The sequence below is a fragment of the Delphinus delphis genome, chromosome 20 (assembly GCF_949987515.2).
Source record: "Delphinus delphis chromosome 20, mDelDel1.2, whole genome shotgun sequence".
In the NCBI taxonomy this organism is placed as follows: Eukaryota; Metazoa; Chordata; class Mammalia; order Artiodactyla; family Delphinidae; genus Delphinus; species Delphinus delphis.
Genome location: NC_082702.1, coordinates 18,189,882 through 18,204,356, shown reverse-complemented (window position 1 = coordinate 18,204,356; position 14,475 = coordinate 18,189,882). Strand labels below are relative to the sequence as shown.

General features: G+C 44.8%; 1 protein-coding gene across 10 annotated transcripts in view; it reads right to left on the bottom strand.

Moving 5' to 3' along the window:
- ANKRD27 (ankyrin repeat domain 27) overlaps positions 1–14,475 on the bottom strand; it is a 53,740-nt gene that overhangs the window by 2,218 nt on the left and 37,047 nt on the right. For 8 of the 10 annotated variants that reach the window (XM_069540235.1, XM_060000361.1, XM_069540237.1 and 5 more), the window contains 8 exons: positions 14,049–14,093; positions 11,948–12,070; positions 4,876–5,073; positions 4,074–4,193; positions 2,761–2,922; positions 1,604–1,715; positions 641–719; positions 380–452 (listed from right to left, as the gene is read on the bottom strand). In XM_069540235.1, coding sequence (XP_069396336.1) covers positions 380–452; positions 641–719; positions 1,604–1,715; positions 2,761–2,922; positions 4,074–4,193; positions 4,876–5,073; positions 11,948–12,070; positions 14,049–14,093 — 912 coding nt within the window. Of the gene's footprint in view, positions 1–379; positions 470–640; positions 720–1,603; positions 1,716–2,760; positions 2,923–4,073; positions 4,194–4,875; positions 5,074–11,947; positions 12,071–14,048; positions 14,094–14,475 lie in introns of all 10 variants that reach the window. The other 2 variants (XM_069540236.1, XM_069540239.1) reach the window with 1 other exon arrangement.

Here is a 14,475-nt window from a genome sequence, read left to right as displayed (position 1 = left end):
AACTTTACACCATACTTGAAGTTTTTTACCCATCTATATACAAATGTGTTTTCTTCCTTACATTAGTGATTAACACATTAGTGAATTTGCTTCCACAGGAAAATGTGACAGAGTTCATCAGGTATGCACACTGTAAACTGCAGCATCTTTCCATGCAATACAACTAGTCCCCACTTTTTCTTCACTTTCCTTTCTCAGCTCAGAAACGCATTATTAAATATAACAATAAGTGACCATGCCACTAAGGAACTCATTTTAATTGTTAGTAACTCTTATCAGTGAAGGGAATAATGAAATGAGAAATGTGTTTACCATGGATTCGTTTTGAAAAATTCAGGCTTGAAAAAGTAAGATTATAAGCCAGTGTTTAATAACTCACCTCATGCAAAGAATCTTCAGCAAAATTAGGGACACTTCTATCTCTTGCCATAATCTCCCTTGAGGTCCTTCCCCTGAAACCCAAAACAAACTAAAATAAACGTTAGGGATAGTGGTGCGAAATACTCTGGTTGGCCACGAGGCGGCAGCATTTGATGAGTGCAGATTTATTTATAACCCATTAAAGCTGCATATAACCTGCTTGAGCTGTAAGTAAAGCTAAGGTCAAAAGCACAGAAATCAACTCGAATCTTATACTCACTTAAACTGACCAACTGAGTGGACAAAGTAAAACTGTCTTGTAAAAGGTTCATCTGGTAGGTCATACATTTTGGAGTTCCCTGTAGATAAAAGGATAAACATCTGAAAACTTCCAAACTAGTTTCAGAATTGTTTAAAAATTATAGCACAGATGCAAACTTTCAACCTTCTTTTTGTTAAAGTCTAACAAAATTTAGGAACTTAAGCACTGCATTTGATTACAGAAACGTATTAGTAGATACCTATTTATTACTGTGTGAACCCCCATGAAACAAAGATAAATCCTTAACACACTGATATTCCCCAGGCACAGCCAACTAGGGTGAGACAGCCTCAGGATTATCCAGATGTGTGAATGGGCTTATTCACATTACTGCATTGCAAACTACAACTGCAGTTTTTTAAAAAGTTGAACAAGGACCCCATCTAAACTGGAACAACTTTTTAAAAAGAGGAAAATACTTCAGCCCCACTCCTGTTTAGCAGCTGCTGTTCTAATGACCATCTACCTCTGTACACCTGCAGATTAACAAAGAATTCTTTAAAGGTAGCATTTACCCCAGGTGTCCAGGAAGTGCTGAGAAAAAGGCCTGGATTCAGAACATGAGACATGAAAGAAACTACCAGAGGTGGTTCCTCCTCCCTGGTTGGCGAGTAGAGGCCTGACCTTCAGGGTAATGCCCAGAGTGTCCATCTTACCTCTTTAGGGAACATCACAATCAAGCAGAAAACCAGTATCCAAACAATGGATGGAAAAGGATATTACGTACATTTCTGGATGAAATGTATGTTACAGGACGGATGAAACAGGATATAACGTGCATTTCTTTGGTGCCTATATCCCACCCCCAGTCATGATTATAATTGTTTTACATTTACAATTAAGTGAAAACCAGCAACCAACGACTCATGAACTTCCAAATAAACCCAAGTTGAGAATTACAGAAAGGATGTGAGTTCTTACATTTTTTCCTGATCTTGACAGTAACGTACTCGTTGTGGTCTGTTTCTCCAACATCATCTAACGTGGCCACACAGCTTGGTACTACCTGAAGCAATTCCATTATTTTTGAATTCTACAATGTGAAAGGAAAAAGGTAACAGTAACGTTTTGTATGCTTTCTCAGCAGGTTATTGCCTGGTTTTGATCTAAATGTCAGTGTTGGCATGGCTGGGCAGAAAAGCTACGAAGCAGCTACAGACAAAACTTTGAGGCCATAAAGCCTAGTGGTGAAGAACAGCACTGCATTTGGGGGCTGGCTCTGCCCTCTACTAGGTGGTATTCTGGGCCCGTGTTTCACTGCTCTGTGCAACTGGGTTGACAAGAACAGGATCTATTACTGTAGAGTTATCATGAGGTTATCAAGCGCCCAGCACATAGTAAGTGCTCAATAAAAGATATTCATCATTTGAGAAAGTGCTAAATTGAAAGTATAAAATTTTTCAATTCTGTTAAGAAACACAACTGAAAATTAGAAATTAATATACTTAGCCTATAAGTAGGTTGGATTTATGGTGACTTTAATATGTCAGTGGTGTCATTTAACAGCCTAGTAGTTGTCTACCTGAGTAGGAAACTAGATAAAGATTCAACATGGAAAGAGGAACAGTAAAGAGGTCCCTCCTTTAGTCTCCTCCTATTTCCTCACCATTTCTCCATGGCGCACATCCACGCACTGGGAGGGTAGTAAACCGCACATCATACTTCTCCTTACAGAACTCAAGGTTTGTTCGCTAACTGCACACACTCCCTCCCTCGTGCTGCTAGGACCACAGGCATATTCCCAGTGCAGGGAGGGTGAGACCAGGATGCTGTGTCAACCTGCTCTTCCCCGCGAGTACCTAACTGCTGGACTGTGTGCCAGAGGCGCCGAGGCCTGTGGTGGGTAGGGGGCACCTCTAACCAGGCCTTTGAAAACTGCCCCAGCAGGCCGCCTCTGATCAGGTGACCAAGGACCAGGGATGCAGCTACACTCGCAGACTTCCAGCACACCTACTCAGCCTGGCACGGCAAGTCAGAGGTCTGACTACTGCTCTTTCAGATCTGGTTTAAACACAGGGGATCCCCGTGAGCTGTAAGGGAGCCTGGGATGCTCTCAGCAGTGAAGCGCTCCCACCTACCTGTTCAGCACAGTCTATAGCTGTGCACTGCCTCTTGTTCAAGACCTGAACTGATGCTCCATGAAGCAGAAGCAGCTCCACCACGAAGACGTGCTTCTCTATCACAGCCTCGTGCAGTGCTGTGTTGCCCTTATTGTTAGAAGCATTAATGGAGGCCCCATGCTAGAGAGAGAAACGGCACAATCAGAAGGAATGTTGAATCGATGTGGTACCTATATGGGTGTGCCCTATAACATTCTTTCAACTTTCTGTATGTCGGAAATTCTTCTTAAGATGTTAGGAGTAAAAGTAATACTGAGGAGAAAAGATTTATGTACAAAGATATTCATGGCAGCATTTATCATTATAACAGGAAAAAAAATAAGTCACCTAAATGTATTGAGCAGAAACAGTTAAAAAAAAAAAGACCATGGTACATCCATAATTATGCAACCACTAAAAACTGAGGTTTTAATAAACAATTTTCGGACTTCCCTGGTGGTCCAGTGGTTAAGAATCTGCCTGCCGATGCAGGGGACGTGGGTTTGAGCCCTGGTCCAGGAAGATTCCACATGCCGCGGAGCAACTAAGCCCGTGTGCCACAACTACTGAGCCTGCGCTCTAGAGCCCGCCAGCCACAACTACTGAGCCTGCCCTCCTAGAGCCTGTGCTCCGCAACAGGAGAGGCCACCGCAATGAGAAGCCTGCGCACCGCAATGAAGAGTAGCTCCCCCGCTCGCGGCAACTAGAGAAAGCCCGCGCACAGCAACGAAGACCCAACACAGCCAAAAATAAATAAATAAATAATAAAATTAATTAATTATAAAAATTAAATAAAATAAACAGTTTTCTATGTTAAGTTAAAACAAGATAGAAAACAATAGTGATCTAAACTATGCACATTTTTAAGAAGTCACCAAAGTTAGTTGCCTTTGAGAAACAGGGTTATGGAAAAGTTGGGTTTCTCTCTACTTTTAAAAATTCTACAGTCAACACATATACCCTTTATCAAGAGAGGCAAAAAGGAGCAGTGACATAAAAGGACATTCAGCTCACACTGCAGGTGACAATTCAACTGACCTGGTTAAATGAGGCAAGATCCAAACCTTAGCAAAAGCGGCGTCTCAGTCCTTAACTCTGCATCCCTGATGCAGCTCGGACGCTGAGACCCCATTACTGCAAAGCTCCCCACCCCAGGGCTAGCTTAAAGCAAAAGCCAAGCGGCCTCCCTCCCCGCCCCTCCCCAGTGCGCTGCCAGAGGCCCGCCACGTGGCGGGATGCCCGTCACCAAGCCGTGTCAGCAGCTCCTGGGCTGGGGGCGAGGGGGTCCTTACCTGCAGCAACAGTGCCGCAACTTCGTGGTGGCCTCTGGAACAAGCATAAAGGAGGGGTGTGTTTCCACTTATATCCTTTTTATTGGGTTTTGCATTAGAATCTAGTAGACATTTCACCACCTAGGTCGGAGAAGAAAAGTGTTCAACTTTAATTAAAATTTGCAGGGAGAGATCATCTAACTTGCTATTCTTTTGACTTTTCTGTAAGCTTATCTAGAAGACTCTTAGATCCATGTCTGACCCTCAGGAGAAAGCAGACCAGTGAAAGGGGAGGGATTAACATTTGCTGAGGGTCTTGTGTGTGTGGAGGTGGTGTACTAGGCACGCGTGTTTTTCATTTAATCATTCCGTCTCCTCTGTGGAGAGCTGTAATTATTACTCCAGTTTCACATGTTAGAAAACTAATGCTAGGCATTACCCAAAACATGATTCCTAGCTTTAAAAACCTTACAGTGGAACTAATAAGGAAAAATGAAAAAATAGATACTGAACTGTTTGGCACAGATGACCAACACCCAAGAATCAGAGAGACAGCTCTCGGCTGGGGTCAGAATCAGAATGACAGCCTCTGTGCTGCCAGACGTGAATGCCAGTGGGAGGGGGGTTGGCTCCACTCCCAGAAGCCCCAGGGTTCTGTGTTCTGTTGCTGAGTGGTCCTACCGTGTGCATCTCAGAATCTCGGCGCTGGGAGGAAGGAAATGGGCCCATCCTCTGGGCCGGTAAGCAAACTCTTCCCTCGGCAGCACTCCTGCCAAGTGAGGTTCTAACCCTATACACGCTGCGCAAGAGCCAGGACCCATACCTGGAAGTGGCCCTTCTGGCAGGCCAGGTGGAGTGGGACGGCCTGCTTTGCGTCTCTGGCCCCCACACTGGCACCGTGCTTCACGAGGAGGAGAAGGAGGTCTGCCCGACCATGCAGGGCAGCAACGTGCAGTGGGGAGGAACCATCCTGGCTGGTCACATTCACACCAAGCCCACTGGCAGGAATCTTTGCCAGCTTCTAATAAGTACAGAATGTGGAAACGGAAATGTTGTTAGTACTTAAGGAACCCGGCTGAAGGAACTGAAGCCATCTGTCCCTCACAGCCCCTCTGTAAAATCTGGAATCACAGCGGCATCCTGAATCGGGTTGCCCACAGGTGAATTACTACTTTAGAAAGGTATGATACATCGAAGGATTAACTTCTGTTTTCAAGAAAGCAAGTCCCCTACAATGATACCGTTTTATGCCATGGCAATTGAACGGGGAAGGCAAAGTCTGTTTGACAGATGGTGCTGAAACAACTGGACATCCACATATGGGAAAACTGCCCATCAACCCTTACCTCACACCAAACACAAACACTAAAATGCATCACAGACCTAAATGTAAAAGCTACAACTATTAAACTTCTTGAAGTAAACACAAAAGAAAATCTTTGCAACATTGGGATACGCAAAGATTTCTTAGATAAGACACAAAAAGCAAAAGCCATAAAAAAAGTTTGATAAACTGACTTAATAAAAATGTTTAATGTTTGCTCTTCGCATGAGGCAAGTAAGAAAATGAAAAGGCAAGTCATAGAAGGGCAGAAAAATGTTTGCAAATATGTGTATCTGACAAAGGACTTGTACCAAAAAGAACTTAAAAGCAAAACAAAACAAACTCTTACAACTCAATAAGACAATCCAACTTTTAAAAAAAAAACAGGCAAAAGGAAAAAAAAATAGGCAAAAGATGTGAAAAGATTTCACAAAAGAAGACGGTTGAATGGTCGGTCAATGAGCATATAAGATAACATCCGTAGTTTTCAGAGAAATGCAAATCAAAATCAGGAATCACAAAACCAAAGGGTCAGAAAGCAGGTCGGTGATGGTCAGGGGATGCAACATGCAATATGGCAAACTTCAACGGGGCAGGAAAGAATATTTGGGTGATAGAGATAGTCTATATTTTTACTGTGCTGGTGGTTACACATTCGTTTGTCAAACCTCAGAAAACTGTTTGCTACTTATCTCTGAAGTTCACCTTCATTTTTATCATGGAACTTCCCTTTTATTCACAATGGTTTTAAAACCAATCATGAGGAGATAAGAACAGTCCATCAGTAATTAAGAGGGCAAACAAAACAAACCAGTAGAACTAAAAACAAACATTAAATTGTAATGTTGAATCATATATTTGATAGTGGAATTAATATGTCAATGTTTTCTGTGATTGATCAAGGATTAATACTTGGGTTATCTAGTTCACTTTTCGATGATTAAAAATGTTATCTCTTTAAAAAGCTATGCTAAATTTAAAGGGTGAATTTTACTGTATATAAACTATACTTCAAAAATCAAAAACAAGCAGATGAAGAAGTAGAAGGGAAGAACATGAGGAAATAGCACTGCACACTTACCAGAATGGCTAAAGTTAAAAAGTCAAAATACCAAGTGTTCACCGGGATTTGGGGCAACTAGAATTCTCACACCCTGCTGGCGGGAATGAAAAATGCTACAATCACTGAGGAAAACTGGTCATTTCAAGATAACATATACCTCCTGCATAATCCAGCAATTATACTCCTAGGTAATTACCCAAGTAAAAATATATTTACACAAAGGACTGTACACAAATGTTCACAGTTGCTTTATTCACAAAGCCAAAAACAGGAGACTACCAAATGTCCTGATTCCAGGTGTTGCATGTAATCAACGGTTTATTCTTTATCGCTGAACAGTGCCCCGTGGCATGCCCCTGCCATACTTTGTTTGGCAGTTCACCCACTGAAGGACACGTGGGTTGTTTCCAGTTCACGGATACTGCAAATAAAGTCGCTGTGTACATTTGTTTACAGGTTTTTGTGAGAATATAAGTTTCCATTCCTCTAAGATAAATGCCCAGGAATGCAATTGCTGAATCATATGGTAATTACATGGCAATTCTATGGCTAGCTTTATAAGGAATTGACGACAAACACTGTTTTCCATAGTGGCTTTTATATTCCCACCAGCAATGGATGAGTGAACCAAGTTCCCCACATCCTCACCAGCATTTGGTGGTGTCACTTTTCACTAATTTTGATTTTAGCCATTCTGATAGGCGCATAGTGTTATCTCACTGTGGCTATAATTTGCATTTCCCTGATGGGTGGTGACCTTGAACATCCTTTCATGTGCTTATTTGCCATATCTAAATGCTCCTCAATGAAATGTCTCTTCATTCTCTTTGCCCATTTTCTTATTGGTTTGTTTTCTTTCTTTACTAGCGAGTTTTGAAAGTGCTTTATATTCTAGATTCTGGCCCTTTGTCAGACATGTGGCTTGCAGGTATTTTCTTTTTTTTTTTTTTGCGGTACGCGGGCCTCCCACCGCCGTGGCCTCTCCCGCTGCGGAGCACAGGCTACGGATGCGCAGGCCCAGCGGCCATGGCTCACGGGCCCAGCTGCTCCGCGGCATGTGGGATCTTCCCAGACCAGGGCACGAACCCGTGCCCCCTGCATCGGCAGGCGGACTCTCAACCACTGTGCCACCAGGGAAGCCCAGGTATTTTCTTTTAGTCTGTAATCTGCCTGTATAGCTTCTTTGCATGGGTTTCCACAGGACAAGTTTACAATTTAAAGTCCAACTTATCCATTTGCTCTTTATGGATCATGCTTTGGGTGTCAAGTCTAAGAACTCTTTGCTTAGCCCCGGGTTCCAAAGATTTCCTCCTGTTCTTTTCTAAAAGTTTTATAATTTTACATTTTACGGTTAAGTCTGTGATCCATTTTGAGTTAATTTTTGTACAGGGTGTGAGTTTATGTTGAGGTTCATTTTTTTGGCTGAAGATGTCCACTTGCTCCAGCACTGTTTGTTGAAAAGGCCGTCCTTCCCCCACCGGCTTGTTGTCAGACCTCAGTTGACTATATATGTGTGGGTCTATTTCTGGGTTCTCTGTTCTGTCCCAGTGATCTGTGTGTCTGTCCCTCCACCAGGGCCACACTGTCTTGATTACTGTAGCTACATAGTTAGCCTTAATATTGGGTAGAGTGATCCTAATTTATTCTTCATTGCAGGATCGTTTTAGATATTTTAGGGCCTGCACCTTTCCATATAAATTTTAAAATAAGGTTGTCTATGTCTACAAAAACTTTGTTAGGATTTTGATAGGAACTGCATTAAACCTGTAGATCAGGGCTTCCCTGGTGGCGCAGTGGTTGAGAGTCTGCCTGACGATGCAGGGGACACGGGTTCGTGCCCTGGTCCGGGAAGATCCCACATGCCGTGGAGCAGCTGGGCCCGTGAGCCATGGCCTCTGAGCCTGCGCGTCCGGAGCCTGTGCTCCACGACGGGAGAGGCCACAGCAGTGAGAGGCCCGCGTACCGCAAAAAACAAAAACAAAAACAAAAAAATACTGTAGGTCAATCTGGGGAGAAATAACATCTTTACTAGGTTGAGTCTTCATGATCTGATACACCTAAGTATTTACGCACTCTGACTTTTTTCATCATTTTGTGATTTCCAGCATACAGATCCTGTCCATGTCTTGTTAAGTGTATCCCTAAGTAGTTCATATTTTTTTTGAGCAGTTGTAAATGGCGTTGTAAACATAGCATGTGCTCATGCATGTGCTAGCTGTCTAACTCAATGTGTATGTCCCATGCTAAGAAAATTAATGTGACTTTACAAAACAGATATAGTGGTGTTATCCTTTGTACTGCAAGATAATACTACCTTATTTAAAAAGCTTCACCATGGATGTCTCTAACCTAAGAATATTGAAATGACTTGTAGTTTTTCATTCACTTGTAGCTTTTTCAGCTACAGGGTACTGTGTACATTGGGATGTACAATTTTGTCTTCTGTCCGCATGCTGCTGGATATGTACAGTCCAAAACAGACTTCCCCAAGGTGGGCTGCTGTGAAAAACAAAGGGATTAAAAAGGCAGATGCTGTTTCAAAGGATGTGATGTGAATGAAGTAGCACAGCCCTCAGGCCCATCAGTGACTGTATGGCTGGAAGCAGTAACTGTGTCTTTGCTGTCCTTCTGGGCATTTACCCACTCTGCTCTCCCCCACCTCACAGTTCATTAATTGTAGCAAGAAACTGAATTACACACTGCAGCATCTGTTGAATTTATTGGATAAATTTATGTTCCTTGCTCTTTTAAAGCCTACTATCTTTTTCTCTTTTTGTAATTTCTCAAAGAGACACAAAAGTAAATTGCTTCATGCTGTGATTAAATTAAAACTATTCTTCTAGCCCAGTGGTGTGTTTAGAGTTTGCTCAGCGATGCAGAATAAACCGCTGATTACACACAACAACCTGGAAATGTGGCTGAGTGAACAAAGCCAATCCCCAAAGGTTCCATGCTGTATGATGACTTTCATATAACAGTTTTGAAATGACAAAATATTAGAACTGGAGAACAGATTAGTGGTTGGCAGGGGTCAGGGATGGTGGGCTGGGGTGACAGGGAGAGAGGTGGGTGTGATTATAAAAGGCAACATGAGTTATTCTCCTTGTGATGAGAGAACTGTTCTGTACCTTGAATGCGGTGGTGGACACACAAACCTACACATGTGATAAAACTAAACAGAATGCAGGACAGTAATGGAAATACAAACAAAAATAAACAAATGGGACCTATAATGAAACTTCAAAGCTTTTGCACAGCAAAGGAAACCATAAACAAGATGAAAAGACAACCCTCAGAATGGGAGAAAATATTTGCAAACGAATCAATGGACAGAGGATTAATCTCCAAAATATACAAACAGCTCATGCAGCTCAACATCAAAAAAACAAACAACCCAATCAAAAACTGGGTGTGAGGACTTCCCTGGTGGTGCAGTGGTTAAGAATCCGCCTGCCAGTGCAGGGGACATGGGTTCCAACCCTGGTCCAGGAAGATCCCACATGCCACGGAGCAACTAAGCCCATGCGCCACGCTACTGTGCCTGCATGCCACAACTACTGAAGCCCGCGCGCCTAGAGCCCGTGCTCCACCACAAGAGAAGTCACTGCAATGAGAAGCCTGCGCACCACAACGAAGAGTAGCTTCCGCTCGCTGCAAAGAGTTTTTGAAATGACAAAAGAGAAAGTCTGCACACAGCAACGAAGACCCAACACAGCCAAAAAAAAAAAAAAAAAAGGGTGGAAGACCTAAATAGACATTTCTCCAAAGAAGACATACAGATGGCCAAGAAGCACATGAGAAGATGCTCAACATCACTAATCATTAAAGAAATGCAAATCAAAACTACAATGAGCTATCACCTCACACCAGTTAGAATGGACCTCATCAGAAAATCTACAAACAATATATGCTGGAGAGGGTGTGGAGAAAATGGAACCCTCTTGACTGTTGGTAGGAATGTAAACTGATACAGCCACTATGGAGAACAGTATGGAGGTTCCTTAAAAAACTAAATATAGAATTACCATATGACCCAGCAATCCCACTACTGGACATATACCCTGAGAAAACCATAATTCAAAAATACACATGCAGGGCTTCCCTGGTGGCACAGTGGTTAAGAGTCCACCTGCCAATGCAGGGGACATGGGTTCGAGCCCTGGTCCAGGAAGATCCCACACACTGCAGAGCAACTAAGCCTGTGTGCCACAACTACTGAAGCCCGTGTGCCTAGAGCCCGTGCTCCGCGACAAGAGAAGCTACTGCAATGAGAAACCTGTGCACCGCAACGAAGAGTAGCCCTTGCTCACCACAACTAGAGAAAGTCCACGCACAGCAACAGAGACCCAACACAGCCAAAAATAAATAAATTAATAAATTAATTAATTATTTAAGAAAAGGACACATGCACCCCAATGTTCATTGCAGCACTATTTACAATAGCCAGGACATGGAAACAACCTAAATGTCCATCAACAGAGGCATGGATAAAGAAGATGTGGTACATATATACAATGGAATACTACTCAGCCAGGAAAAGGAACGAAATTGGGTCATTTGTAGAGACATGGATGGACCTAGAGACTGTCATACACAGTGAAGTAAGTCAGAAAGAGAAAAACAAATATCATATATTAACGCATATTTGTGGAATCTAGAAAAATGGTAGAGATGAACCGGTTTGCAAGGCAGAAATAAAGACACAGATGTAGAGAACAAATGTATGGACACCAAGGGGGGAAAGGGGGAGTGGGATGAATTGGGAGATTGGGATTAACATATATACACTAATATGTATAAAACAGATAACTAATGAGAACCTGCTGTATAGAACAGGGAACTCTACTTCACCTTGCTGTACAGTAGAAACTAACACAACATTGTAAAATAACTATACCACAATTAAAGAAAAAAACAAAACTAGACAGAACGCATAAATAAACACACGTGCAGGCATGTGCGCACACACACACACAAGCACAAATAAAAGCAGGGAAACCTGAGTGAGACGGATGGACTGTATCCATGGTAATATCCTGGTTGGGATATTGTACTGTGCTTTTGCAGGCTATTACCATGGGGGAAACAGGGTAAAAGGCACAGGGGTTTCTCTGTGCTTGGAGGGAGGGTCCTCCCGCAGAGGGTGCACCAACGTGAGCAAAGGCAGGGGGCAGGGGCTCTTGCCTGCATCCTCCCAAGGGACCACGGCCACATGGACGGAGACCCCCGGGCATGTCTGTTCATAAGCTCCTGCCTTGTGACTCAGGGGCCCTGAGAACCACTGAAACACTAAGCCCGCGTTCCTGGTCCTGTTCCCTGATCTGCCCATTCAGAAAGCAGGCAGCCGGAGCCAGATCCTGCATGAGTGTCCACTTTCCTCTACCTTGAGCTGTATCTCAGGGGACACCTACAACCAGCCACTCGGCCGTTAGCTGGCTGAGAAGCAGACAACTTTCCTAAGGGGAAAAAGAAGAATTTGCCCATCCCCCAACAGAAGAAAAGCCAAACCTTTTGAGCTGGAGCACATTTGGGGCACTGGCACAAGGGGTGACAAAATTCAAGATCCACCGCCCTGACAGCATCCTCCGCTTCATCCGGGTCCTCCTCTGTCCACTCCAACAGGTAACGCACCTGGCGCCGGGCAGTAAGGAGAAATAGGGACTTAAAACCCATCCTCAGCTTCTTTACAAGTTATGGTATCTTAGACACACACACACACACACACACACACACACACACACACACACACACACTTCTCTAATCAGGACGTATTGATACATTTCCTCAACCACCAAAGTAACTTATAAATGATGGCTGCTCCCTCTTGAGGATTCCAGGGTTCACCCATGCTCAAGCCTTTCTCAATCCTTTCAGTAGTGACAGAGAGAGACTGACCTCCCATTTCTGCAGCTTGCGGCAGATTCTCTTCTTCCATCTTAAAAAGGGGCAGAGCGGTGTTGCTTCAGTGTGATGGCTTTAGAGCCCTGTCCTGGAGCATTTCGTGAGCACCTCCTCTTACGTCATCTAACTGTCTGCTTTCAACAACTGGTCCGTCTCATCCTACGGGGGAGGAGACTCACTCTGGGAGCCACTTGTTCAAGGCCACAGGATGAGGAGGTGGTGGCCAGAACCTAATCACAGGCTCTCTGATGCCACGCCAGTGTCCTTTCCACTTTAATGCCCTAGCCCACAGGTGAAAGCACCGAAAAGACCCTAACAGGTCAAATTTATGTTCCAGTAAACACAAGTTTCTAGGATATTAAACGTGAGAAAAGAAAACAACATAAATACATTTCTAGGCCTGGTTCTGAGCACTGAGGAAGTCAGCAAAAGCCTGCAAGGAGTGACAAAGGGCCCCAGGAAGACCCCGTTCAATCCCAAACATCCCCCGCTCCAGGTCCCTTCCACGTTTCCGACAACAGATGCTCCTCAGGGTGGAAACGCCAAAGCCCTCACCTGAACCGGGGCCTCACCTAACAGACTGGCTGGGATGGACCGGACCGAGGGCAGTTCCTCTTGGTGATTAGAAGGAACAAGACGGGGGTAAGGGAGCCGAGGGGCGGCAGCTTCGGGCACAGAGCAGACGCATCATGACGCAGGGATGGTCACAGTCTCTTCTCCACACTGGCTCTCGCCGCGGCTCACAGGGAGCCTGAGACACTCTTTCTTTGCTTCCCCCCGAGAACACTGGGTGCCCTGGGGCTGGTCTCTCTAGGGGAGCAACAGCCAGATCCAGACGCCTGTGTCCTCCCCCCGCCCCGAGTAACCACGCATCAGGCTGAAGGATTACAGTGGCCTCTGGGCAGAGGCTGAGACACTGCCAACTACCTTCCGATTCTCAACACCCCGCAGGCTGTGGTGATCAGATGCCAGGAACTGCTGTCCACCACCTCAAGCTCCATCACTGGCAAAAAGCACTCTTGAAATACACATCCCTATGAAGCGCTCTTGTAAATCTGATCCACTCAGGCCTCCTAATCTGGTAAGCGCCAATTTACCCCTCCTTTTAAAATGGAAGACAGAAAAAATTCCTTTCAGGAAGCCAAAGGCAAGCCAGGGGAACTGCCCACAGGCGTCTCCAGTGATCTCATCATAGATGTTCCCTGACACCTTAGCACCATCTCGTTCGGACACTTGCTTGTGAGCCCTTGGAGCCCCAAGTCTGAGACTCAGCCTCCCAGCCAGGGATTCACACCGCCCACAACTCCTGCAGGGCCACACCAACGCCCTCTGGGCTCTGGCCTCCCCTTCGCCACCTCCACCCTTCCCCACCCGGTCTGTTCACCCTGCTCCCGGCTAGTGGACTCTGGGCCCGAGCCCGCGCTCTGTGCCCCTGGACACAGGCTGGTCCTCTTGCCAACATCGCTGCCCTCCTGGAATATGAACGTCTAAAGGGCAGGGATAGGCTCACACTGCAGCTTTATTCCATCTGCCTCGTTACTTGCGGGGGGCACGTCACACCCCATCAGCAAGTACTCGTGAAATGCACCCCTTCTGCGTGAACGTGAACAAAGAACCCTGACAGCTCCTGACCCACCTGGAGACAAGACACACGAGCACAGCTGCTTAAGCCGAGAGCAAGCTGCTGAAATTCCTTCTAAAAACTCACCATTTCTAGGTCTCCATCAGCAATGGCTCTTAAAAGCTTTTCTACCTTAATAAAAGAAAAAAGAATGTAAGGAAACTTATAATAATACAATAAGAATAGAAATAATAAAAACCTTCTGAAAACCTAGTAGCTTTCATGTGTCTCTTGATCTCATTCGGTATCTTTCAAACACATCCCCCGCACCTTCCGCATAAGGTCTATAAGATGACCTGCCATTCATGTGGCACGGTGGGACGACAGCCACCTGGGAGCACGAGCGCTTCCCAAGAGGGCAGCCACCCTTCAGAACTGCATCTATTCAGCTCTCATTATCTGCCAGCTACAGGTACCATGAGGGAGGGCACCCCCCCAGGAACGCCTCCAGGCCGCTGTTAGACTCTGGAGCATGCCTCTTGGCTTTCTTTCCTGCGGTTCTGCATCGAGCTAG